Consider the following 26753-nt stretch of genomic DNA (forward strand, 5'->3'; position numbering starts at 1 on the left):
GTCCCACCAACCGAAAGCGAGCCTGGGGGGAGCGACGGGGGCCCTCCTGCCTGTGGTGCTCCCACCGCCTCGGGGTCACTGGCTGTGGAAGGCCCCGGGCCGGCGCTGCGCAAACTGCCTTCTGCGGCCTGTAGGGCGTTTCCTCCGGCCAGGCGGGGCCGCTTCGACCGGCGGGGGCTCGCACCCCCCTACCCAGAGGAGCCCGGGGAACGGCTGCTCCGGCTTTCCGCACGCCTGCCGCCCCGGCGCGGAGCGGAGACCCCACCGCCGCCATTTCGAGCCCGCCTGAGGAGACGCGGGGGCGCCGCACGGAGCATGCGCGGGGGGGTGGGAGGGGTGAGGGGCATGAGGAGCTGGCCCCCCCGCGCATGCGCAGCAGCCGAGCGGGGGGGGGGGGAGCGGTGCGGCCGGCGAGCATGCGCGGTGGCGCCCAGCGCAGCCTTTATATAGGGCCGGTGGGGGGAGGCGGTGGCCGCTCCGCATTGCAGGCGGGCGCGGGGAAGATGGCGCGGCGGCTGTTCTGTCTCCTCGGGCTCCTGGCGGCCGGTAAGCGGCCCAGCCTCCGCCTCCTGCTCCCCTTCCACCTCACGCTTAGCCCCGGCGGTCTGGGGGTGGTGTTCCCTCACTGCCGAGGGTCTACCCGGGTGGGAGCGGGCTGAGGGCGGCCGGCCGGTGCTGTGAGGAGGAGGCGGGGGGGGGGGGGGGTAGAGGGGGAGGCCGGGCCTAAAGCTGTTTCTCTTCTCTTCTCCCAGCAGGACCTGCCGGGCCCGGCTGCCGAAAGCGCAGGGAGAGGAGGCAGCGATAAGGGAGGGTGGCGGGCGGGGGGAGCCTCCTGCCGGGGCCCCGCCGCCCTGGGGGTGTCGCAGCCCGGTGTGGGGCCTAACGGTCCCGCCGGGGGAGCAGAGCCCTGGGGCGGGGAGCGAGCGGGGATTTCAAGGGCGCCTTCGGGGTGGCTGTGGTGGAAAAGCGGAATTTAGGGCGGGAATCGCCCAAGAATAGCGATTAGGTAAACGCAGGGAGAAGGGGGAAGTCCCTGTGAGAAACCAGCCTTTCCCACTGCTGGTAGGAGATGACTTCCTGATGACACTGTGGTAGCATTGGATCAGTTTGTATCCATATCTGACACTAATCGGGCAACTGTATCACCTCGGAGAGCCAAATAAGAGCAATCGGCAGAAACTCTTTTACTGCCCGCAGCTGTATTTATCTTTGGCACTTCAGGGATAGATGGGTGTTAATCCTCTTTCAGACGGCAAGAGGTAGCCTCTTCTGTTGTGTGCTTTTAGCAGCCTCATTTCATTAGAGTCTCCGGCTCCACATGGAAAATTCCACTAACGTTGCTGTTTGCTGCCTTGTTACCTGTTGTTGCTGAGGTGAAAGTGGTGGTGGTGGCGGGAATAACTGGTATTCTGCCTTTAGCATTAGGACTAGAGGTTAGAAAAGGCAATGCTTGCATTTTGCAGAAGCTAGACAGAGCTACAGAAATGATTCATAGACTGACTGGAGGGGTAGTAGACCTTCAGGTTGTGGTATGGAATGGCTAGAAACCCCAAAATTGAAGGTTTAGTACAGTGATGCACACGATTTTTCAGAGAATTTTCCTTTAAATAAGACAATTTTAAACCTAGAGCTTATTTGCTTACGAGTTTAACCTGCAACATTTCACAAGTCAACTTAAAAAAAAAAAAAAAAGCCTGACTAGCTGTTTAAAAGCCACAGGAATAACCAACTGGCAGACTACGGTAATTATGCCTCTGAGATCTTGCATGATTGTACACTAGTCTGGTACTTAAGTGGAGTTTTAATATACTGATATGTGGACAATTTAATGGAGAATCTCAGACTTTTCAGGCTGGAAAGAAGAAAGCAAGTGTCAGCTTTCACGCTGCATATTTATCTGCTTTAATAATATGACTTTTGTGTCTGCTCTGCACTGAATTAACTGCCATCAGTTATCATTTCTATTGGGACTGTTTCTGAATCACTAAAATCATTCTAGTTTCTTGTGCTTTACAAGTGAAAAGGATTTGCCTTGAAGTATCCACCAGGTTTCCCATTAGTGTATTTAGGGAAATTGTAATGAGAAACCAGTTCAGCAATGAGAATTAGCTTGGTCTACCTGTTAAAGGCATGCGTATGCAACTGAGCATAGCAGAAGACCTGTTAGGCCTGTTTTTCTTTAGGAAGTCGCTGTTTTCACACAAATAAACACCTGTCTTTTTTCACCAAGGTTCTGTTATGAATACTAATTGACTCACCTATGATAGTATTGTGCAGATTTTTCTGAAGGTTTTACTGTGACAGCCTGAAACACCGTTTTTGTCTACTAAGCTAACTAATTAGCTGTATCAAAATCTAGCCACCCTTGGCGTATCCTAATGGAGTTACTTGGCTGGCTTACAGCATGGCTGGTAGGCCATGAGGGTTTTTGGTTGACCTACTTACAGTGCTTCTGTGCATCTTCCCTTTAAGGGCGACACGAAGGAATTAAAGCAGGGTGTACAGGACTTGGGATCTCTGGACTACTGATCCTCGCTTTGATTATTGCTTGTCTTTGAGACCAGGAAAGGAGGAAGGCTGGGTGTGCAGTTAAAACAGAAGTCAGTTTCTCTTGGCTGAATTTTTGTTTCCTTTGGGTAAAATAAAAGTTAAGCTGGGAGTGGAAAGTGAAAAGTTTGAGGATGTGATTATTTCACCCCCCCTAAAATAGTAGACTTAATCTTCCTTCCTTCCAAGATTTCAAACTAATGTATCATTCCTGTAGCGAACACTGGTCAGAACATTTGGGGACTGGAAAATTGAAGGCTGAGTTAGTCTGACTTGAATTTTCTGGAGGATGTGGAAAAAGCAGATAACTGAACTCGGACTATGTTCTGTAGTTTGCAGGCTTGTTCTGATTGGGAATGTGGTTTCTAACAAAAAAGCTAGGCTGGTGCAGCCCACTACTGTGGATTAAATTAGGCAAACGGTGGAAGGTGGCTTATATCTAAAAAATAGGTCCCTGTTTTCTTAGAGGAATAACAGGGAGCGCTGTGGATATGAGGCACCTTATGACAGTCGCATAACGAAGTGGTGTGCTTCGATAGTGCACCAGTCGTGGCTTGGGTAAACCTGCCCTTGCACAATCTCCTCCTTGTTTGCAGAAGAGGTATAAATAGAAAGAGTTGTTCTTGGTTGTGTCTGGAGGAGCTGCGCAAGCTGTTCTGCCTGGTCATGGTCGCGCTCGGCGAAATGCGTGATCGCGTATGCAGAGCTGCTGAAGTCTTATGCCATCTTTTTACAATCTCAGTTTGTGCTAGTCAGCATACCACAAAGAAGCAGTTCTGGGAATCTCTGAAAACCGAGATGATGTAGAGGGTGGAACAAGAGAGTGGGAGCTTGTCAGCAAAGCTGAACCGTCTCTCCATCAGGTGACGGTGATGTTAGTTGGGACTCTCCAGGAGGTTGGACTATGCTCTTTCTGGGAGGGTTTTCTGGTATAACATTCAGTAAGATTTTCACTTTGTATCTGTGGGGGAAGCAGGACCAGTTACTGCTGGCTGCCAGTGGGTTTTTGTTTCAATGTTTCATGTGGATCTGATTCTTCAAAGCAGTTTTGGGGCAATGCCCTAGAACTACGTGACAAAAAAAAGGGTTTGTGTTTGTTTTTTCTTTAAGGGTTTACTCACAGTCCATTTTCTGTTTAATTTTTTTTTCTTTATGTAGCAGCTTTTTTATGCAATTAATTTGCTGCTATTAAGATATCAGAGTTCCTGTTGCAAGTTAAAAGGGGTACTTCTGTGGTCTTTGAAGTGTGTGTGCATATTTTGAGGCAATGCTTGTCTGTGTATTTGGTCATGGAGCAATGTTTAATTTCAGATATCAGTATTTTTCTTTCTCTTGGAGTGAGGAGTCTCACGTTTACACTGTTTAACCTGACTAGTTTTTAAACTTTGTTCTCTACTTCTGTAAAAGTCTGCATATAGAGAGATTTTCTTGGAGGTGCTGGGTGAATGAATCCTGCAATGAGATTTCAAGGCTTGTTTTTTCCAAACGTAACAGTTTTAAATCCTTTGACTATGTTCACATTGGGATGCAAGCTATTAGTATGCAGAGATTAGGGGTTAACACTTTCTTCTTTCCTGCTGTCAGCTGCTTCATCACTGTACTCGAGGGTAGATTATTCTTTCACCTTGTGCACTACAGTTTGCCTTTTCCAGGCTCTCCCATCACTAACTGCTGTCCTCCCTGAAGCTGTTCTTTAAAATGTCCCTTTTCATCCCTCTGGCATACTTTCTCTGCTCAGCTGCGGGGGTCTGATGTCTTCCCTTTCCCTGAGGGAGCTTCCTGTTGTCTTCCATGTCTGGCATTCATTCAGCATTAAAGCACTTCTCTGGCAGCAGTGTGAAAAAGAGCATTGCTCCTGAGACTCTTCTTCTCTTTCTTCCTGGCGGTGTCTTGAACTGCCCTTCTGTTTTCTGAAATTTTTAGATGCCTCTGGACTTCACCTGTGCTTTGCTGGGACTGCAGTGTAACCTGTGGCCAGGAACTTTGTCTTCTCTTACAGACATGGCTCTCCGCATAACTAGCAGACTTTTCCATTCTTTGTGGTGTGAATATATTTGGCTGGTGAAAAGGGGATGTTAAATACAGAATTTCTGCAGAGACTTGCATGAAATCTATCCCCCCACCCCCCAAAAAAACCCCCCAAAACAAAAACAGAAGGAATGGAAATGAAAAACAAGTATGTTCAAAACGTTTAGGCATATTTCTACAGGGATCTGCTGCAGGGAAGAATGCTTCTCGTAACTTCTTGGGAATGTCTTAGCATACTGCATGGGACCACTTATTCCTGACGACTACCAGATGCCCTTGAACATCCAAATATCTCTTCTAGATTCTGTCACAGAAAAATCTCAGGCAGAAGCTGGGGCTTGCTTGGCAACCTGATAGCAACCTATGGTCAATGTGGAAATTATTCTCTTGCAACCTTTGTAGTAACTGGGACGATTTACTGGGACAGTAGAGCTGATTTTACTGTCTCGGCTCATCCTGTTCTCTGCTATCTTTAACTTTATTATGATTGCTTGTACGTACACAAACTGCTGCTCTTACCATGCTTGTCTTCTGGTGAGGGAAGCAAGGGAGCATCTGAGGTAAGAACAATGTTTTACAGCAGAGGTAGCGTACCAAAATGAGAATGCATTCCCCACTTTGAGGAAGAGCCCAATCATGGTGTTAACTCAAAACTCATTTCTTGTGAATTGAGCTAGTTACAAAAGTTTCAAGCTTCCTGGACAGGAAGACTCTCTGATTTGTAGCCAACATCTGGAATACTGATAACAGCTAGCCACATTTCATCCGTTTCTTCTGCAAATTGCCTGTAATCTCTCAAATACTGTGGTCATTTTGCTGCCTCAGTAATCCAGAGGCATAGTAGACCTTTGGCATGAGTTACTAGTGTGTGGTGTGATTACAACTTCTGAAACTTTACTTAAACTCACTAACTGACCAGAGAGGCTGTTGAGTATTTGAGCCCTTCAGATAACTTCAGGTTGAGGTCACTCCTTGACTTGTTGACGCTTTGTAAGATTTGATGAAGAGAAGTTGATCCCTCTTGACTTCTTTAACTTAAACACACTTTGCTTTTGCAGTTCTCAAAAGAAATGGGGAAAAGTCAGTTACTGACTGAGCACAGAATGGCAGAGACTGATGTGTTCACTTGGTCTTTGGGCCATTTCTGGGAGATTATGAATGGTCTTTTTTTAAAAATTGCCAAGTGGGACAGCCTGGGAAAGAGCATCCCTCCTGAAGAATACGTTAATATACTTGGAACAAATTAGTCTGTCATGAAGACATAAGAGTTGCCAGCACCCCAAGTTATCTTCCACGTTTGACTTCAACCCATTAAAGTGAACAGCAGCTCAGCTCTTTCCTTTTCTTGCCAACTGCAGGTTAATTTGTCTGTAAAAATGCTGCTCACGCCAAGATTTTCCTAGCAGTTTGGTTTGGAGGAGGCTTGAGTCTTCAAGCTGAATTTCTTTGTGTTCTGGGTGATAGTTTTCTGGCTTATCCTCTGGCTCTTTAGGGAATCTGGTCTGGCCCATATAGAATCCCTGTTCATAGAAGCTTATATAAAGTGTTAACTTTTAAGCACGATCACAAAAGTCTAATTAGTAGATTCAGTACAGCTTTGGAGGGGATTGCTTAGGATGTTTTTCTCTGAATCTCGGGAAGAAATTCAGGCTGGCTCTCCCTGGAAGAAGAATAACACAAATGCTTGAGGGAAGGGAAGTTTATTCTCAGGAAAGGTAATTATCTAACGATTTTCCTATAGCTGTCCTTGCAGAATGGTAGTCCAGCCATTATAAGCTTCCTTCTAGGTTCCTGTTTCCTGAAGAGGAGTGAAGAACTGAACTGTGGCTTCACATGCATGGCTCTGTAACCTTTCCAAGTAGAAAAGGTGGTATTGTCTGAGCGGGCTGTCACCTCTACTTCCCTAACTTTTGACCATATGTTAGCGTTTCCATTCCAGATGCCTAGTGTCAAGGAAGGAGGTGATAGTTAGCATTTGCTGCTTTGAAGAAGTGTCTGGGAGTAACGCACAGTTGTTGAAGTAAGTAGGATAGTACCACTGTGGGAGTGAGTTGCAGGTTTCTCTTTATCTTCACAGCCTTTAAACTGTTTTTTGTGTTAATTCCTGGCAGAGCCCCATGTGATGTGGAGTAGCTGTCCGTTGTCAGGACTGTGTTACTGGTGTTCTGGCAGTGTTAGGTTGCTGACCTGGGCCTCAAAGAAAAGATTTCTCCTTCCTTTTCTGCTGTTACCCTTCAGCTTTTGGGGTATTTTGATTATGTTGTTGGGCTTCAGGCTGTGTTTCTGAGGCAACGCTTGTTCTGGGAGATGATTTCTCTTGTCTGTCAGACACAAGCATCAGAGAGGTCAGAGTGGGTGTGAATCTCGCTTCTCTTTTTTTTTTTTTTTCTTCTTTTTTTTCCTTTTTCTTTTTTTTTTTTGTTTCGAGAAGCTGCAAGTGCATGCAAGGATCCTAGGGTGCCTGTGGGCTGTCAGCTTGGCTAGAAGCCCAAAAGCCGAAGTCTTTCACATCTGAAACACGTACCCTTTATACATGGATTGCATTTCTACACCCCCTTCTCCTTCCTCCTGCATTTCTACACCCCCTTCTCCTTCCTCCTCCATTTTCTTTCACTGCTTAATTTAGGAAAAACTTGGTGGAGCAAAGACTGTTCCTTCTAAAATTCAAGAAACCACATCTCTGAAGCAGTTCAAGAAGGGAGGAACCAGTGAAGAGGATGACTAAAGAAACACCCTGGCCATCACAGATAAACTTGTTTGGTGCTCTAAAAATAGTGGGTTGCAAGAACTTCAGGGAAGGGGGGCAGGTTTGGGTGGGCATGACGCGTGACTGTTGAGAGCTAATCTACAGAGAAAGGAGAAATCTATTTAAAAATGGATGACCTTAGATAAAGAACAATATATAAAATAAAGGGATGCCAGAGATAACTAAGAAGGTAATCCCATTGGGTTTATCCAGCAAGCATTAAGAGTTGTGTGAGGTAACTGTCAGTGCTTTGTTTTCTCTTGGGTTGCTGCTGTGCTGGGGATGTGAAATACCACATTAAGGTGTCACTCTTCTTGCAGCAGAGGCTATTTTCAGGGAAAAGGTAAGGTAACTGTTTAGACTCAAACCTGTTCATTCTGTTGTGAAACAGCACAAGGCCTTAACACGCTTCACTGGCATATTTGCTTTTGTTGTAACATAAGTTAATTTATGAGGAAAAATGCTGTTTCATAATTAAATAGGAGAACAAACTAAAGGGAGAAAGTAGTGGGAACGCTAAAGGATTTCAAACTATTCTTTTCTGAATCTGCAAGATCTGAATTAATGCAGAGTTTTTTGGTTTTGCTTCTGTTTTTCCTAGGACATTCAGAAAGGGAGGGTGGATATTGTTGCAATGAAGGTGCATCCTTTCATATTAGACATTGAGTTATGTAATAAAAATATTTCAACATAATATAGAATAAACTAGTACAAGCTTAACTATATTTAAAGTCACTGTGGAAGATGGAAGAAAAGAAGTCATGCTTAGTGTGCGTCGTCTTTGTTCTGTAGCTGCTTTCTAAAATGTGCCAGTGATGTGTGGCCCTAACAAAGAAATTTGCCTAGTCAGTGTTTGACCAGAAAGATCTGTACTGAAAACATCAAATGTAGAATTGCTTCTCAAAAGCAAAGAACTTCTGCAGTGTCCTTTGTAACTGAAAGGATGCTGCTGTTCCTCCATTTTCTGTTTTCTGTAGATAAATGTTCATCCTCATGGCATAGCTGAGTCAGGCTTCCTGAATCTGTTGCCTTTTTTGATGGAAAAGTTGTGTAGGTATATTGGCATTTCATCTTGCTCTGACGTTGTGCAGGAGTGAGGACTTTAATACCAGTGGGAAGGTGTTTGGGGTGCTTGCTTGCATCCTAAAACTAATTTTCAGTGTTGACTGGCTTATGAACAGTTTGATGCTTCTCATTCTTCCCTGTACCTGCTGGTCTCAAGCTCTTCTGAGATTTTGTGGCTTTGGTCTTCTGTAGAGGATTGCAGATAACATTAGTGTCCTTATTCTGAAATCCGTAGCGACTGTGTGCCCAGTGGCGGTGCTTTGAACAGAATATGGCTGTGTACGTCTCTTCTGAGAAATTACTCTTTTCTCCTTCCAGACTGGTGAGACATGTGATGCAGGGAAGCAGCGCAGAGGCATCAAATAGTTAACGTACTGTCAAAAATCAATCTAATTTTAAGACTTGTTTGTTTTTTTTTTTTCCTTCTGAACAGAATTATCTGCAACCTGCACTCTGCTCACCTCAAAAGGTCTCAGACTACTGTCTTGCTGTTTGGTTTTCTTCTGCCTCAGTGTCGTAACCTGACAAAACCCTGCTGCCCTGCTGATACCCCTTGCCGTGTCCTGGCAAGTCCGAGCATTAGTGACTGACTCTGTGTAAGCGTCTGTTTGATACAGAAGCCATGCAGCAGGGAATTTGTTAAAGACGTACAGCCAAAAAAAGCTGATAAATAAGCATAAATCTGAAGCATAGTATTTATTTTGTCCTGCACTTTTAATGACCAGGTCAGAGGCTATGAGGCAGAAGGAACAAGACTAGCTGTTAAGACATTCTGCCGAAGCTGTGTATGGATCTGAAAAGTCATACGGCAACAGGATCTTAAAGTAAAAAGCCAAACAAAAACTGAAAGTTCATTAAGAGCGAGATCAAACCAGTGCAAGTGACGGCATGAATTCCTCAGTTTCGGTTTTAAATGACCTCTTAGCTCAAGAGTTTGAGAAACTGCTTGGAGTAGCTTTTGTTGTAGTTTTATAGTTTAGTTTTGTAGTTTTACAGTATGTTTCAAACAAGGGAGGGAGAGTAATTTTCTTTTGATTTACAGATCTAAAGGCATAGGTTAAAAGCTGTACTTGTAGATAGTTGGAAGCCCTTAATTCCACTGTTTAAAGTTGAGGTCTTGCTTGACTTTAGCCAGAGCTTGGCTCTGCCTTGCAGAGCCTTCCTACCACTGTTCAGTGCCAGTATCTGAAAGGGAAGAATAACTCTTTCCCTCAACCAAGTGTATACTTGGTTATTGTCATCCTGCCAGAGCTGACAGCTATTTGGCTGACCAGTCTGACTTTGAAACTTCACTATTCTTAGTGCTTCCAGATCAATAACGCTGTAATTTAGAATAGGCTGTCTGTAAATATTTTGCTAACCATACATTATTAGAAGCTTTGAAGTCTTATTCCTACAGTCTTATAAGCAGTCCTAGTGTGCTGTCTTGCTGAAGAACAAGATGCAATCTAGGCCTTTTGCTGGGAGAGAGGGTGGTAAACTTCAAGCTCTTGTGTAGAAAATTAAGCATGCAAAGCACATTTTTCTTAAAATAAATGGGTCATTCCTCTGTGAAATCCAGTGTAAACAGACTTTATAAATCAACAGCTGAGAAGGCTGCAGAATGCCACCTATAAAGCAGTGTTTATCTGGCTCTGATGTGTAGTGGCTATGTACCTAGCAGATGCACTGGTAATTCAGCTGTTAAGTTCATCCTCTAATTGCTTAGAACTGGGGTGTGAGAAATGGAAAAGTGATTGTTCATCTGTCATAACCTTACTAGAAGCTTTGTAGCAATCAAACAGCTTAATTCCTGCTTCTTGGTTGACAATGTAATTTTATGGTATTTTGTGATGTGTAAACAGCATTGATGTGGAGATAATGGCTCCTAAACAACACCTATACAGCTAATAGGTTTGAATGGACTTTTTTTTTTCTTTTTCCTAAAACTTTGACAGCAGTGCCTTGTAGGCTTAGACCATGGCAGATTTCCTTGGAGCCTGCCTGCTGTAGGATTTTAGGAGTTGTTTCTTCATAGGTTAGTGCAACGTAGGAGATTGACTGCTGAAGAAACTGAGCTTACGAACAGATAGGATGGTTTTAGAAAACTGGGAGAAGTTGGGTGTCTGGTCCAGACAGCACAATTAAAAAAAAAAAAAAAAAAAAAAAATCTTGGAAAGTCAGCTAAAAGGTGCAGTTGATGAATTTGTCCTATTACTTAATAGTGCAGCTCTTTTACATTTCTTTTGGAAGACTGTCCAGAAATGGTATTCTGTATTTTACTTCAGAGCTTTGTAGGTTGCAAGGCAGTTCCATGTGGGGTGGGAGGTAATGTCCAGACAAGGACTTGTACTTTTTTTTTCACCCCCACAAATTTTTCTGTACACAGTTGAAGAACTGACTAAGAGGAAACAAAGTCTAAATAGATTTAATGAGTTTAAAAACTGTATGATAGAACATGTCTCACATTGTTTTCTGTCCCTCTTTTGCTTTGACTTTGTTGAAACTTTCTATTTATGATCAGTGTTTTGGTCTGCACCTGGCTCTTCAGTCCTCCATGTAATGTGTGCTTTGTTGTGGCTTCTAATCCGATTAGTTTCCTAGCTCTCTCAGTTGCTGTATGAGAAAAGGGTGGTTCACCTGGGAGAAGGAATGCAGACAGCAATTGCAGGCTAGATGTGCCTGCTGGTTCAGAGTTGAAGTGACTGCAAGGACAGTAGGACAGGAGAACAGGGGGGTTGCAGCTTTGGGAATCAGCTGTCTGAGGTGTAGATTTCTGCAATGAGCAGTTTCTCTCTTTCAAGTCATCTGGTAGTTCTTGTGTGCTAAGCAAAGTGTGGTGGTTTTTTTGTTTGTTTTTGTGGTTTTTTTTGTTTTTGTTTTTTACAAAAAGTGGGTGGTGGGGGAATGGACTGCTGAGGTGCTGAGACTCAGGCACTTCAGTAGAGAAGTTCAACTGTTATGTTTTTTCTGAGTTCTTGGCTGTGTAATCTGTATTTGGGACTCACTCTTATGTTTTAGGTCAGAAATTGCTGGATTGAAATGCGCTTAAAAATGTTAGTAAACCTAAGTGGCATACTGGAGAGGTTGTGGTTATACTGTACAGCATTAACTTGCTTGCTTTGGAGTGGAAATCATTCAAGTGTGCAACTGTGAAAGAACGATTCTTTTTTTGGCAGCTGTGGCAAGCCCTGTTTTGTGGCAGAAGGACTGCGTGAAGGGTCCAGAGGTATGGTGTCAGAGTGTTCGGACAGCATCACAGTGCGGAGCGGTGAAACACTGCCAGCAGAATGTCTGGAACAAGCCTACTGTAGTAAGTATCAACTACTGAGACTTCTTCCCACCTGTAGTTGAGGTAGCTGGTTTCCATATGCTGATGATTTTTCAGGTCTGATCGGAGTTAAGCGCTACGTCTGACTATGCCTTGGTTACTATGCCTTAATTTGGGTGCTAGATAAAGGTTGCTTTCCACTTCTCTGCCTTGCACAACTTGTCTGCTGACTTCTCCTGTGACCTGTTGCACAATCACGGAGCAATGTGTGGAATGGAGCTAGTGGATTTCAGACTCGTTCCTCTTTATTAAAACAACTCCTAATTCATAGAGCCTTATTCTTAACTTGAGCAATGCCAGCCTGATAGGCTTATTGCAAAGAAAGCTGTGTGCTTCTTTAGGTCTTTCTCATAAGTTAATGTTCCACAAAAGATGCAACATATACTAATTATATAAGCTATGACAGTAAATAATGGTACAACTGTTATGTTTAGTGTGGCTTTTCAAGTTGCATTTGTACTGAATGTGAGTGCTGCTTTAGTATGAATGTAGCTACAGTGTGAATGTAGCTGTAGTTTGTGGTATTATTTCACCATTTTCTAGGGGAAAAAGGCATTTTACTAACAGGTGCATTCAGTCCACCTTGGCTATATCTGTGCTGAGATATGTTTCAGTTTGTAGAAAAGCAGGGGAAGGGAGGAATGTTAGAATGGCAGAGCACAACTAAAATGAGTGAAGCTGCCTGAAAAGTTCTTCAGTTTCTAGTAAGTGTCAACTCTTCGAAGAGTAAGGTAAAAGAGGTTCTGGAGAAGGCTTCTCAGGGCAATATACTTTATACTTCAAGGAGGTGGGACTAGGTGAAATGAGCAAGTGGTAGCATGCCTGCTTCTTCATACCATGTTGACTTACTGAAGAAACTGGAGCTGGACATGCTTGGAATAGCCTCACTCTTTATTTAAAAATGCTTCTTCCCACCCCGGCTTCAGCCAGTATTTCTTCCTTAACTTCAATTCCAAATGTGATGCTTGTTCTTCAAGTTGTTACTTGCACACTGCATTTACAGGTACTTAATTCTGTCTCAAAGTAACTCTCTACTTCTCTCTCCAGAACAGTATCCCCTGTGACTTGTGTAAGGAACTTGTGACAGTGGCTGGCAAGGTTTTGAAGGATAATGGCACTGAGGTAAGCAGAGCTCCCCTTCTCCTTGCCCCAAGGGCACTATTTGATTTCATTGTCATAACAAGATGGCAAGGTGAGGGGGTGGAAGAGTAGTCTGCATGATGTTTTCCCAACCTAAGCAGCAAATGTTGAAAGGGGCCAGAGTACATGGGAAAAGGCTTTTAAACAGCCTCTTCTGGTTTAGAGATTAGCAAATTCTAGAGCCTCTCATGCTCTAACACATCCCTGATTGGCTGTAGATGCTTAATAAAATTGTTCTTGTGCCAGCGGGCCATCGATCTTAAAAGGTGGGATACTGCAGTCTCTAGAAGTGGATGATTGCACCAGGTGGACTTTATTTTGGTTGTGGTCACTTCTTCCCTTTTTTATTTTGTGAACCTGGGAGTACTTGTATAAACAAATCACTGTCCCACTAGTCCATAATTTCACTTCCTCTTCTTAAATGTAAGTGTTCTATGCTGGCAAGACTGTGTTGTGCAGGCCTTGCAAGCAGTATTTCATGTTTTCACTTTGGCAGGGTCTCATCGAAGGTCCAGGACTGGGGAAAATAGACCTGTAGTGTAAAACCTCATTCTGGTTTTGCTTGCCAACTGCCTGGACCTACCTGAGTCCAAGGGGCTTTTTTTAGGCTTTGTGTCATGCATTTTGGGAATGGAAAGAGCATTTCAGAGAGAGAGATATATACTTTGATAGTCTATAGCCACCTCATTTTTTATAGGATGAGATCCGCTCTTACTTGGAAAAGACATGCGAGTTTCTTCCTGACCAAGGCCTGGTCTCTGAGTGCAAAGAAATTGTGGATTCCTACCTACCAGTTATCATGGATATGATCAAAGAAGAGCTAGTAAGTAGATAATAATTTGCAACTGTTGGAATTAAAAATCGTGCTCCTGTTGATGCCTGAATTTCTCTTTTACGTAAGATTGTGCATATGATCCTTTAATCCTGTATGGATCACTGGTGTTGCAATTAATGGTGTAAACTTGAAGACTACTTCCTTGCTGTGAAACATTTTTCCCTTCCTATCATGTTTCAGCTGAATGACTCTCTACTCTGAACTTCATATAAAAGTGCCATCAGTCTAGAGCTCTATGTATGTATCTTACCTCCCCTAGGATAAACCTGAAGTTGTATGTAGTGCCCTCTCACTGTGCCAGTCCCTTCAGAAGCACCTTGCAACAATGAAATTTCAGAAACAACTCCAGTCCAATAAGATACCAGAGCTGGACTTCTCTGAACTGGCATCCCCATTCATGGCTAATGTGCCTCTTCTCCTTTACCCTCAGGACAAACCCAAGCAGAAGTCTAAGGTAAGGGTGCAGTGCTATTCCAGCGTGCAAGAGAAGTGCATGTTTTTTGCTCCAGAGCTTCAGTGCTCCTTTGCGTAAGAACTTATTGATGATTCTTGGTAAGGGATTGTTGTACTGGGCACAGATTAAGCTGATGTGCTTCACCTAGGTGACTGTCTCCTATTGAATTTGCATACAGACTGAAATGCTGCATACAGACAACTACCTTTTTCCGTAACCTGTGAGTTTAAAGCTAAGTAAGATGATAGCTGCAGCCCCTGTGGACCATTTGTGTAATCTTGGACTAACAACTGCAGTCTATAAAGACAAGTCTTGTGCTGGGCTGTTCCCATCCAGGACTGTAGTAGTCAAGCAGGTCTTACTGGAAAAAATTTCTTCTGAGAGCAAGTTTGGCACCAGTGTTCAAAGGAAGAAGAATTCTCCCACATTCTGAGTAATCTGCTAGCTGTGCCCTTCAGGGGAAGCATTCCTGTCTGAATCCAGAGGTGACAGACTGGATCAGCAAAGAACAAATAGATGACAAAGGGGAGTAAATGAGACAATGAACTTGTGAGTAGAGGCTGAGTCTTGATAGCAAGCCTAGATATGGGAGTTAAACAGTTGGGTGGGTGGAGAACAAGCTGCTGTGGGTGGAGCGGGTAAGATCTACGCCAAATTTAGAAACCTTTCCACGGTGGTCTGTGACAAAACCAACGGATTTTGGAGACTGGGTATCTTCACAGTTATCTCGGGTTTCAGAGCCAAGTAGGTACCTCATCTCCCTCTAGTGGCTGGTGCGCATACCGGCAGTAGCTTGTCTATTCATGTTAGCTCAGGCTTTTGAGTATTCTATAGAGTATTTATTAAGGTTTGTACATAGTTTAAAATAGCTTTTAAAACTTGGTAGTAACGGAAGCTTCTAAAACGTGTTATGTGAAGATATGTCAGCTTAAGTTTCCTTTCACTCTTTGCCCAGGCAAGTGGGGATGTGTGCCAAGATTGCATTCAGCTGGTTACTGACGTTCAGGAAGCTGTGAGGACAAACTCATCTTTTGTAAAGTCTTTGGTTGCTCATGCCAAGGAGGAGTGTGACCGTTTGGGACCTGGAATGTCTGATATGGTAAGCTATCTTTTTTTGTTTAAAAATCTGTTCCTGTAGGCAAACATAAAATAGTTTGTTCTGTGCCTTAATCCTCTCAATGTAATATCTATTTAATAAAACAAAGGAGAGTATGTCACATGTAGGATATGTTAGACAGTATAACAATAACAACACTGAAATCATAAACTTTCTTGTCAAGAAAGTTGGGTTGGGTGGTGTGTGTGGGACTGGGGAGGAGGAAAAAGACTCAAGATGGCTGCTAGCCCTTAAAGGCCTTTTTCATAAAAATGATCTGGCAGGGTAATGGGGTCATATCAATGAGGGGGAGTGCTTGCCCTGAGAGGAAGAGAAAAGGCTCATCAGATAAGCAGCTGTGTGTGTAATGATTGTGTAACCTGAAATGCCATCTTATATTTGGGACAAGCTCTGAAAGACAACAGAATAGTTATTAAGTAGAGCTGGTAAATTGATACCTTGATGTATTAGAAAATTCTAGATTAACTCTGCAGCTTAAGTGGTTTGATATTTACACGACTTCCTTTTCCCACTTCCTGCAGTGCAAGAACTATATCTCTGAATATTCTGACTTGGCTATCCAAATGATGATGCACATGGTAAGACCAGTAGAATATAATATTTGCTCTCAGTTCATTTTTCTGCTTTGTGTAGCTAACTTACTTGGAAACAGGAAACATTTACTGCAGTAAAAGTCTGGGGAGAGCCCTTGCTCTCTAAGTCTTGGTGTTAATGCTTTGAACTTGGCATTTTGGATAGTAACTTCAGTCTCAGAATGCTTTCTTTAGCACTTTCTTTTTCTGTCACAACCACTTCAGCGGTGCAAAAGGCACTCTAATCCTTTGAAACACAGAAGATGCATTATGTACGTTCCTTTATACTCTTATCTCAGTCCTGTACTTACGCTACTTCCCCTCTCCCCACCAAATACTATGTTAAGCATATTAGAGTTGGTCTTTGTCACAGTATTGCAAAATTGGTTCAAATGTTAGAGATAATGTGTCTATTTGAAGCAAGACTAAATGTCCTTCTTCTGGAATTGCTATCTCAAGACTCCTGCTGTCTCTGGGCTCTTGATAGGAGCCATGGAAAGTGAGTGGTACTGCACCAGCTCTGGTCTTCTGCAGCAACACACAATATATTTTACCTCTGACCACCTCCATAGCACCTCTTTATCCAGAGATCTCAAAGCCTTTTAAAAAAAATGGGTAAGCCTTTCCTTAGAGAATGCAGTGCCTAGATGCCACAAGTAACATAATGAATTATAGGTGACTTTATGAATAGAGTATGTGGCTGACTTGAACCTGAATTTGGCAACACAGTGGCCTTTTTTTGTTTCCAGTTGCTAAAGGCTACTTAGAAGCTCATACTGCTGCTTAAGCATTTGGGGGGGAAGCAAATCTTTGTTCCAGTAACAGTTAGTTTCTTATTTTAAGCATTACAATGCAGTGTGGTGTTAATGCCTGAAATTGGAATATGACCACACCTTGCATCCGGCTGGGTGTTGTTCAAACTCTTTGGAGGTAGTCTTGCCCAGGATGCTTTAATAACTTCAAATGAATAATGCTGGTTAGCACTGTGCAATTAAATGTGAGTTGCTGTAGCAATGCTAAGGATCTTTGGGGTGGGGACCATGTCATATTCCATCATCTTCATGGAAAGAGTATATGCAGTTCCAAGTGCTTGACTTTTTTTTTTCCCTCTTAACTGTTATCTTTAATTTCTCCTTTCTTCCTCTGTCTCCAATCTCCCCTGTCAACAGAAGGATCAGGTATGTGAGCAACTTGCCTGTGGTGATAGCCTGCTTGTAGTTCACTTCTTGCTCTTAAAGGGCTTGTAGTTCACTTCTTGCTCTATTAGCTATGTACATGGTGTGATTGTACTCAGTGTTGACAGATACAAGGGATATTTATGTGATTAAAACAGAGAAAGACTGATCCTCCAGTGGATCAGTTCTGCTTCCAGCTCCAGATACCAGTTTGTGCTGCTAAGATTTCAGCTTGATTATGCTTTGGCCAGTGGAGCAGGAAATATGCTCACTTTCTTACAAGAAGGATTAGATGTAGAAAAAGCATGCCAGTGGCTCCTGTCAGCTTCTGGTTTAAAGTCTGGGCTCAAAAGGGCTTGAGTGAAGCTGTCCCTGGATCTTTTCTTGGTTAACCTTTAAATCTAGGACAATGGTATAGATGTTTGGAGTATATGAACTGAAAAGAAGATGTGGGAGGCCTTTAGGCTCCTGCTTCCTAGAGCTATTTGGGCTTTTAATTTAACCAGTCCTGGGAGACCTTGTGTCTGTCATCTCTCTGTGAGAGAACATGTTGTGTGTATGTGGGTGTTGCTGTGACATTAATATCTGGAAATGCTTCTTACAATGCATGAACCAAAGGGCTTGACTTAAAGGTACTGCCTGGAGTAGTCTGAAGCAGCACTGTATCTTTGAGATACTGCTTTTGCCCGTGCATGAGGTTGTGGCATGATATATTAACTGTTGTATAAGCCTCTGCTGTAAGAAGCTTGATGCCCTGGTGACAGGGTGAGATATGATCTTCTAATTACCCATAGGACCAAAGGTAACTTTTTTCAGTTAGCTTAAGTAGACTTTAGGTGGGAAGATTCAAGTTTTGTGTATTACTCTGTACAGCCTTTCTCACTTTGCGTGGGTATAATGTGGCCTCCTTAGAGCAGTTTGCCTCATGTCCGGCATTTATTTTTGCATTTAGTAATGTATGTTTCTAAAACCTTTGAGAAAGACTTAGAAAGCCTTTTTCAAGGCTTTGTTTCTGTTTGCTGTTTTTCCTCTTACTGTGAAAAGAAGACTTCAAATACAGTTACTGCAGATACTTGGAAAAAGGGTTAGGCTTAGGCTTTAACATGGTTAACTTCTGTTTCTTACAGACTCTGTTCAGTAATGCGGGAATCTGTTTCTGTTTGCAAAATGTGATGTTACTGGATGCTTTAAAGAAGGTAGTTTGTGGATGAGAAAAGGAGTCCTTTCTTCTAGGCATTTCTTTCAGCTTTTGGGTAAACTCTGAAGTCAGGATAATTAGCCTCTTCTGTGATTACTTAAAGCTTTCAGGGGAGCAGCTTCGTGGATGGAGGTCTAATGTGATGCTGGTGGCCTGTTTTGGTGTTGGTAGCTCTTAAGTCAACTCCTTTGAAGGCCTTGCATAGTGTATTAGCTCATGGTAAATGGGGTTTTTAAATGGATGTGGCCTAACCTCTTCCTCTTTTAAAGGAACTGCTAAATTTCATCTGGTAGTTGTCCTGCCTATAACCATATCAAATGCTTTGGCAATACTTGAAGTAGAAGTAGTCATGAAACTTCTAATTGTGTTGGAGCCTTTTAAAACTTTGTTCTCTGTGCCTGCTCACAGGCTCCATAGAAAGGGCAGAGGCTTCTAGACTTTTAAAAATTGCTTATACATCTCTTTCCAGCAACCAAAGGACATTTGTGCCATGGTTGGGTTCTGTCCTTCCGTGAAATCTGTTCCCCTTCAGACTCTGGTGCCAGCTCAAGTGGTTCATGAAGTGAAAATGGAAACTGTGGAGGTAAGATGGTCTTTTTCTACTCGACAACTTTGCCTTCCTTTTTGCTTTAGTGTAATGAACTAGGTGAAACAGAAAAATATGAGCTTTTATGCATAGACTAATCCAAGTCTCCCTGCATATAAATTCCTGGCCTCTTCTTGTTTCTGACGCTGATCTGTGAAGTAGGAGAGCTGACTGATTTGTTAGAATAGCAGAGCCTACACTAAACCGAAGCTATAAGGTAATACTTCAGGATTGAAATGGGAACTCTTGTTCCAGCAGTAGAGTATAGCAGCCATTCTAAATGATACCTCAAATGTTAGAGGGCAAGTTGCTGAATTTGAGTTTTGCACTACATTGGAATTATGCTTCGATCCCTTTTAAAAATGGGACGCCACGCTGCATGTGCACATGGGTGATCAGAGTCAGAATGCTGAAGCTCCGAGTTTGGGGAAACACCTTAGCTTCCCATGGCCTTTGGGTGAGACATGGGCTGAGGTGTTTTTTGGAAAGGAAAGTCTCTTTTGAGGACAGTTAACTTCTGATTAACAGACTCCAAACAATTTCCCTCAAGTCCCTCAATTTCTACGTTTCTTTTGCAAACAGGAGAGTGCTCTCAATTCTAGTAAATTTTGTCCTCAATTAATGTATTCTAAAAAACACTTCATATTTCCCTTGACTCCAGTCACTGTGGGGCTGCTTATTTCTCCATGTCTACTAAATTGAAGTCCCCTTGTTATACAGGCTGGGGACTGTGGTCTTAATTAGTCATACAAAATGACTGTTCATTCAGAAAGGCTTTTTACTGAGAGCTTTGAGGTTGGTTTTGGGTTCTGCGTGACCTTTTGAATTCAGCTTAAAATGGCCAGCTAGGTAAATGAATTAGTGTGCTGCACCTGAATGTGAATAGTGTTAGACTGATCTTTTACGAATTGTCCCTGTCAAATGTGGTCAAGTGCTGATTTATTGTTTTGTATGTTTCTTCTGTGTACTCAGAAAGCCTTAGTTCAAGAGAAAACTTTTTCCTTGTGTGAAATATGTGAGACCATGGTGAAAGAAGTGACTGGCCTCTTGGAGAGCAACAAGACAGAGGTGTGTAAGTGCTGGAAATCGTACCTCTTCCTAGGCTTTGGCTAAAATGGGGCTGTACTGGAGGGGGAAGGAAAGTTATTTTTATTGCCTGTTTTCATGAGAGCAAGATTTCCGTCCTGGGTGGGATGGAGTAAGAAAACATGTACTTATGAATTGAGTCAGATTTCTGTTCCTCATTTGCCACGCATCCTTCATTGTGCTTCAGGAGGAGATTGTACATGAAATGGAGGTGATCTGCTACCTGTTCCCAGCAAGTGTCAAAGACCAGTGTAAGGACTTCATAGATGTCTATGGCCAGGCTTTGATTGACATGCTCTTGGAGGCAACGAATCCTGAAGCTGTATGTGTTATGCTGAAATGCTGTGCAGCCAACAAGCCCCCACAGCAACCAGGTTGGTAATGAGGAGTCGGTGGTGTTGCAAAATGAGCTAGTTCGCCTGTGATTATATCTCTTTTGAGGACATGTGCGTTAGTACTTTGCTGATGCTGCCTCCTTTCTTCTATTTAGGGGAACTACATAAGCACTGATGTTTGTTGGTTTTCTTTTTTTTTTTTTTCCTTCTCAGTTTTAGTGAAACCTGCAGGTGGCTTCTGTGATATCTGCAAGATGGTGGTAGCTTATGCAGACAAAGAACTAGAGAAGAATGCCACGACAGCTGAAATTGAAGCTTTACTGGAAAAAGTCTGTCACTTCCTGCCAGAGTCTGTCAGTGATCAGGTAAAGCACTTGTGCAGGAGACAGGCTAAAAAGCAATGGTCTTGTTGATGGTTGGGAACTGTCCTTGTTGATTTGTTGGGTTTACATAGGTCCTACAGTGACAATTATGCTTACCTCATTTTCTGAGTGTTTCACCTGATATTCTGTCTACATGCTAATTTTAGGTCCGTCTCTCAAGTGTCTCTACTTCTGCTATAAATGTGCAGGTACTCATAATAGAGGTCTCTGTGTTTGCCGACTGCCTTGGTCTCTGGCTGGAGACAAACTGTCCACAGGTGCAGCTGGGACTGGCTGGTGTTCAGCAACCTGATCCTTCCTAGATTTTTCCCTTTACTAGTTAGCACGAAAGCGTAGCAGCTTCTCATGTGCAGTAACGCAAAAAAGAGGGAGCAGGCTTGATCTGAGGCAGCCAAATGACCACGCAGGCCTTGCTGTGTGGCAGCCTGCCTGCCAGTCAGAACAAGGCAGATAGAGATGAACAGAAGGACGAAACACTTTGCAGAGTATTTGGAAGAACTAGAGAGCGGCATCTCTTGGTGGTTTTTATAAGAGTAGTCAGTCTTCCTCTGCTAGAGGCTGGAAGGAGTTTGGGGTGCAGGGGGATTAGGTTTTCGCACTCCCCATCCTTGGGGGTTGGCAGTCCTTTGAATAGATGGAGACTTTTAAGGGCCTGAATTGACTGGCTGGATTGTTGTACTAATTTGCAGTCAGTAAAGGTTTGCCTGGAAATCCTCTGAGAACAGTGGGTGGGAACAGCTGAAGGTTTGTTGTTTTTTTTTCCCCCCTCAACATTGATCCTGTTCAGGGGATTAACAAAGTAATTGGAAGTAGGCTGGCATAATTCCAGTGAGGCAGCAAAAAGCAACACCTGTTAGGCCACCGCTATCAAGATTTACCTGGAAATCCTATTAGGTGGCTGCTGAGTGTCAGCAAGTGGCAACTGCTTCAAAGTTTACTAGGCATACAACATACAGGCTTAAAGCAGCTATGAAACAGCTATTCCTGCTAACTGCTGTGAGGCTATTTAGTGGCTGTGGTTCGCTTATTAATGGGTGTCATTAGTCTCTGGTGAGAACACCAGTGTCTTTCTGTGCTTTGGAGATGGCCTCCCCACTAGAGGGCTGACTGTTACCGATGGGAAGCGTTCGTGCTGCTGCCTGGTCTGAAGTGAAGAGTAACTACTTGGGCTAAAAGTGCTTCAGAGTCATTGCTGCATTGCTGCCGTCCTGTTCAGGATGGTTTGTCTCCAGCTTGTTCAGTGTGCTTTCCTCTTGAGACAGCAGTGATCTCCACGATTAGAGACTAAGCTTTGCAAATCAAAGCCTGTCCTGCTTGGTTCTTTTCCCAAAGCCTGTCCTGCTTCGTTCTTTTCCTTTTGACCCCGTTCTCATCATAACCTGTCTGCAGACAGCTGCAGGCAGGTATGAGCTAGCAAAAAATGATGTAGTTGTGTGATTAGTGTGATGCTGAGTCCTTTTCGATCTGCAGAGCTCAAGCCTCTGGTTTATCAGTTTGGAGTGTATTATTGGGGTGTTTGGAGTAGTGTACAGGCCTGCCTGCTGAAGACCGTCTCTTCCTCTTCTTTCTAAGGCTTTAACAGGAGAATCTCTCAACCTGTGTTTTGTTACAGTGTGTTCAGTTTGTGGAACAGTATGAACCTGTGGTTGTGCAACTCTTGGCAGAGATGATGGATCCCACTTTTGTTTGCACTGTGAGTATTGTGTTTAGTTCTATTGAGTACGGGCTCTGATACAGTCCTTCCTACTCTTCTGTATGCCTTTCAGTGCCTAGCGTGTAGGAACTCTGCTGGAATAAAAATCAGCACGCTGAATGCTTAGAGCAAATGCGGTTGTGCAAGGCCTCGGGCTTACTGAATGGACAGCTGTCTGACTGCCAGCCTTGTGCAAGGAAGGACACAAGAAAAGAGCTGCCAGTGGTTATCCACTGTCGAGGTTCAGTAACAAGGTGTAGTGTGCCCTGAATGTGATGAGAGGAAGTTAAATGACCTTTCTTGAGAAAGGTCCCTTTCTAGAAGCTCTGTTTCTCGAAACTTAATATGAAGAAGCAGTTGCGGTAACTTAATTCTTCCTTGTGTCAGATTACTGCTTCATGTCTACTCGTTCAGCTGCAAGTGTGACTGCAGTTGTCAGTTGAGCATGGTACTGTGGGAGCTCCTGAAAGTATCTCAGTGTTGCTTCCACACTCGGTCAGGTGGAAGCTCAGCTGTAAGGCTGGAGTTGAGATCTCTTGGTGCAAATGGAAAGATGCTGACTCTGCTGCTGGTTTTTTCACAGAAACTTGGAGTCTGTGGATCAGCTAAACAGCCTCTCCTGGGGGATGATGCTTGTGTCTGGGGTCCAGGTTACTGGTGTAAGAACATGGAGACTGCTGCTCAGTGCAATGTATGTAAAGCAGGATTCTGCCTCAAGTTTCCTATTGGTCTCTGATAGCTCCTTATAAACTGCTTTTCCAGCTTCTATACCACACTTTCAAGTGGATGAATTCCAGTTTCACGAAGCAAAAGGGTACTAGCTAGAGGTGGTTGAGTTTGATTAGAGGGTCTTCCATAGCCCTTAGCTTTCTTAAAGCAGGCTGTTTCCATTCCTATCCCGCACCTGTCTGCTAGCATTTCAGAATCTATAGCAAGGTACAATGTGAGCTTTATATTTATTCTGTGTTCCCGCAGCCAACAGACCATGTCACGACTTCTCATCAGGCTCTAAAAATTGGCTTCCGGTATTGCTGTGGGCTGATGCTTTCTTTGCCAGGCCTTGATGGCTAAGGGTCATCAGCATTCTTTCCTGAAGCTTCTGGGTGGGGACGAGGATGTTTTTTATTCTCGTCCTCTCTGGAATCACTTATTTTAAGAAAAACAGATTTGCTCCCAAGATCTCGGCTCAGAATAAGGCGTTGAATTGGATGTGTAGATGCACACTTGTTTGCAAACAGGCTTTTTTCCACTAACATACACTATTTCTTTCCCTTTAGGCTGTTGATCACTGCAAACGTCATGTGTGGAACTAGAAGAAGAATTTCCAGTTCTGAAAGCTTGCCATGGCTCTTAAAAATGTGGGCTGAGGTTGGCGGAGAGCTGTATCTCAAATGTCCCTCCTCTCTGCCTCATTAACAATTTGACCTTCAAGTTCCTTTATTGTAACTCTTCTGTAGCAGTGCTGCTGTTGAAGGATCAGATCTTCATTGTTGACTTAAAGATATTTCTGATTGTACAGTTTAATTCATTATGCTCCTAAAAATAGTCAGTGTGTTGTAGATTTTGAATTGGTAGGCTGAAGTGTTTTTTAGGTGCTGGGAAGAATGGCAGAGAAGGTGAAACGAGACAAGACTATTATCTTTTAATTTAAAAAAAGAACAAGATAGCAACTAAACTTTCAAATGTCTTTCTGTAGTCAGCATTGGGAAGATAACATGCTTTGCATTTTTAACATCTGGCTGGAATATTAATTTTCTGTGTAACCGTAGGGGAACTCTAAGGGATAATGTTGAATTTGGGAATCCCTTTGGCTGGAATTTTCAAAGCTCTGCAGATGCAGAGGAGGGGACTTGGTGTGCCCAGCTAACTTTCAAAGTAACTGGTACCTAAAAAGATGTGTTTGCATTTGAGCGACCACGCTTTTGCATTTGAGTGACTACACGTACGGCTCGTGGTGTTGTCATAGCTAAGGAAACCCTCCCTCAACCTTTGATCATGTCCTTTTTATTTCCTTGGACTACTCTGTCTAAGCATGGGTGTTCTACTGTCAAGCCCTGTACAGTGGGATTTCAGTCTTTTGAAGCATGCTGACGTACTTAAGGAATGGCTCCCTTTTTCCTTATCCTAGTTGCTCAATTCTGCTTAGTCTTGCAGCTTCCTACATGCAGCCAGCTGGGTGCCAAGGAGGTGGAGCGAGCTGGGTCGGTAGAAGACGGAGGGGAAAAAATCAGCAGGGGCTGTGCATATGTCAAAGTGAGTTCAGCGCAGAGGGCAGAACGGATGGAAAAATGGTTTTTATTGTAAACTGCCGGTTTGTTCCTTGATCTGGTTTTCTCTCATAGCCTATTTCAGTCATCTAAAACTTCAGAGGCGCTGTGACGCTCACGGGCAGTTTCCATTGCTGCCACCCGTTCTCGCTGACACTCACCCTTCTGAGTAGTTTGAAGTGTAAGTTGGTTTGGTTTTTTTTTTTTTATTTTTTCCCCCAGAGTTCCCATTTCTGTTGGGAAATGTGTCTGAGTAGCAAGCGGAGATGGCAGATGGTAAGAACACTGTAGTAGGTATCTGGCAGCTCTGCTGGCATACCTGACAACCTGCCTTTCGCGCCTCTGCAGCATCCCACTGAAATGGCCTGAACTTCTGAACAAAAGCCTTTCAAGGCCAGCTGCTACCCTGGAAACAAGTCAGGCCCTTGAGGTGTAGGGGCCTCGAGAATGAGAATCATGCTGATGTTGTTTGAGACAGACCTTGCATCCCCTACCAGCATTTAGTGCATAATTCTGATCAAGTTAACCCCCAAAACAGAGGCACCAAAGTAGCTCTGAGGAGACCTTTCGGAAGGAGGAGCTGGGCAGAGGTGGAGCTTTGAAAATTCCAGTCCTGTTCAGAAAGGTGCCGGCAACTGCTGCTGTTCCTGTGGTGTCTTGGGTGAGGCGGGAGCTCTGGTAACAACGCTTCAGCAGCAAGCGAAGTAATGTTCATGCAGTTTAATGGAAAACCACTCGACTGCAGCTTTTTAGCTACTACGTGTACATACTAAATGTCTGGGCAGTGTTGACGGATAACAATACCGGTTTGTCTTTCCTGTTTGCGTTTGTACAGAATGCTGAAGCGCTCATGGCTTTAAAAAAAAAAAAAAAAAAAAAAAATTAATTTCCCCTAAAGATGTAAAATAGCTGCAGCTTTCTGTCTTGGCAGGCTTGCGCAGTGGTTCCAGCAGTGTTTCCCAGTTGGGGTAGATATGCCAGATAGGAAATGGGCTCTCTCCAGCGTCGCTGCCCTGGAGGTACGGGTTGCGTTACACCATGGCATGCAGTATGGTATTTGATCTTTTAAACTGGATGGAGTTCTCTTAACGTGAATTTTTTTGGGGGGGAGGTGGGGATGGATTGACACTTGCTCTTACGGGTTGGCAAGGTTTTAATTTTCTTGGGTTTTTAGTAGTGAAGGATTCATGCTAGCGACCCGTCGGGCGAGGTGAACCGGGGGAAATACTGTGCTAGCGCTGGGAGTCTCTTTAGTTTTCTCCCTCCCTGTGGACCGTGGCACCTGACCCGCTTGCGATATGCTGGGGGGACACGTGCAGTTGCTTTCTAAAGAACATTGTCTTGATTTTTGCACAAAAGCTTCCTTAATGAACAATAAAAACTTCTATAAACCGATAAGTTTCTGTGTTTCACTTCCTTGTTGCGTGCTAGTTGCTGAAGGATCTTGTTAGCTTCCTCTTTGCTGCAGAGCCAGGAGAAGGCATGTCCCAAAATGTCACTGGGGATCTGGGGCTGAGTGACAGGATTCAGGTTCCCATTGAGTTGCCATCGCCTTGCAACATGCGTGTCCCATCAAGCCTTTGTTATATTGAGCGCAGTTGCAGGTTAGAGAGGCTTGCCAGGGATTGCTGCCGCCACTCTCTTCCCTGGATGAACGCGATGCCTGATGTGAGGCAACAGCCCTGTGTTGCAATTTCTCCGCCTTGCGCAGGCTGGAGGGAGTTCTTGCTGAAGCTGCTTGATATCAGGCTTCAGTGCTGACTTGCATTTGGTGTGGCTTTTCTTTTGTCTTCATTCCTTGCTTTGTTTTGAAGGAAACAAATGTCTTTTAAATGCTTTAAGCAAACTGCTTGGCTGCCTCTAAATACACCATTAATTCATTTGTCCTGAATTTACTGGTCTTTAATATCTGTGCTGCTGGCCTTTTTTGTAAGGGATGATGCTCTATGCAGTGAAGAGCGCCGAAAATCGCTGTATCACGTGGCACTAGGAGAGTTTTCCCCTGCCGTGCCCACCCTTTGTGGCCAGGAGCGGCGAGGTTAGCGTTGAGCAGCAGGTTCTGGGCTGGTTTTGACTTCTTGGGCATACCTACCCGGCTCTGGTCCCTCCCTACACTTGCAGGCTGGTGATGATTTTATAATCAAGGTGTAAGGAGAGGGGTGTGGTAATTGCCTTGCGTAGGTGTGGGTTCTTGCCACTTCTCCCAACCCATCCAA

General features: G+C 43.8%; 1 protein-coding gene across 2 annotated transcripts; it reads left to right on the plus strand.

Annotated features, from left to right (window-relative positions):
• Nucleotides 1–491: 491 nt before the first annotated feature.
• On the plus strand, nucleotides 492–25406 carry PSAP (prosaposin). 2 transcript variants are annotated; one of them, XM_050898658.1, is made up of 15 exons: nucleotides 492–546; nucleotides 11545–11678; nucleotides 12744–12818; nucleotides 13534–13659; nucleotides 13931–14131; nucleotides 15081–15224; nucleotides 15764–15820; nucleotides 16984–16992; nucleotides 18657–18770; nucleotides 19746–19841; nucleotides 20047–20233; nucleotides 20408–20559; nucleotides 22190–22270; nucleotides 22854–22961; nucleotides 23548–25406. In XM_050898658.1, the coding sequence occupies exons 1-15, from the start codon at nucleotides 504–506 to the stop codon at nucleotides 23581–23583; spliced, it is 1563 nt and encodes a 520-aa protein (XP_050754615.1). In that variant the 5' UTR covers nucleotides 492–503; the 3' UTR covers nucleotides 23584–25406. The 2 variants fall into 2 exon arrangements, with proteins under 2 accessions (XP_050754615.1, XP_050754614.1); XM_050898657.1 differs by lacking the exon at nucleotides 16984–16992 and having other exon boundaries at nucleotides 13931–14125.
• The last annotated feature ends 1347 nt before the right edge of the window (nucleotides 25407–26753 follow it).

Source organism: Gymnogyps californianus, chromosome 6, assembly GCF_018139145.2.
Source record: "Gymnogyps californianus isolate 813 chromosome 6, ASM1813914v2, whole genome shotgun sequence".
Classification (NCBI taxonomy): domain Eukaryota; kingdom Metazoa; phylum Chordata; class Aves; order Accipitriformes; family Cathartidae; genus Gymnogyps; species Gymnogyps californianus.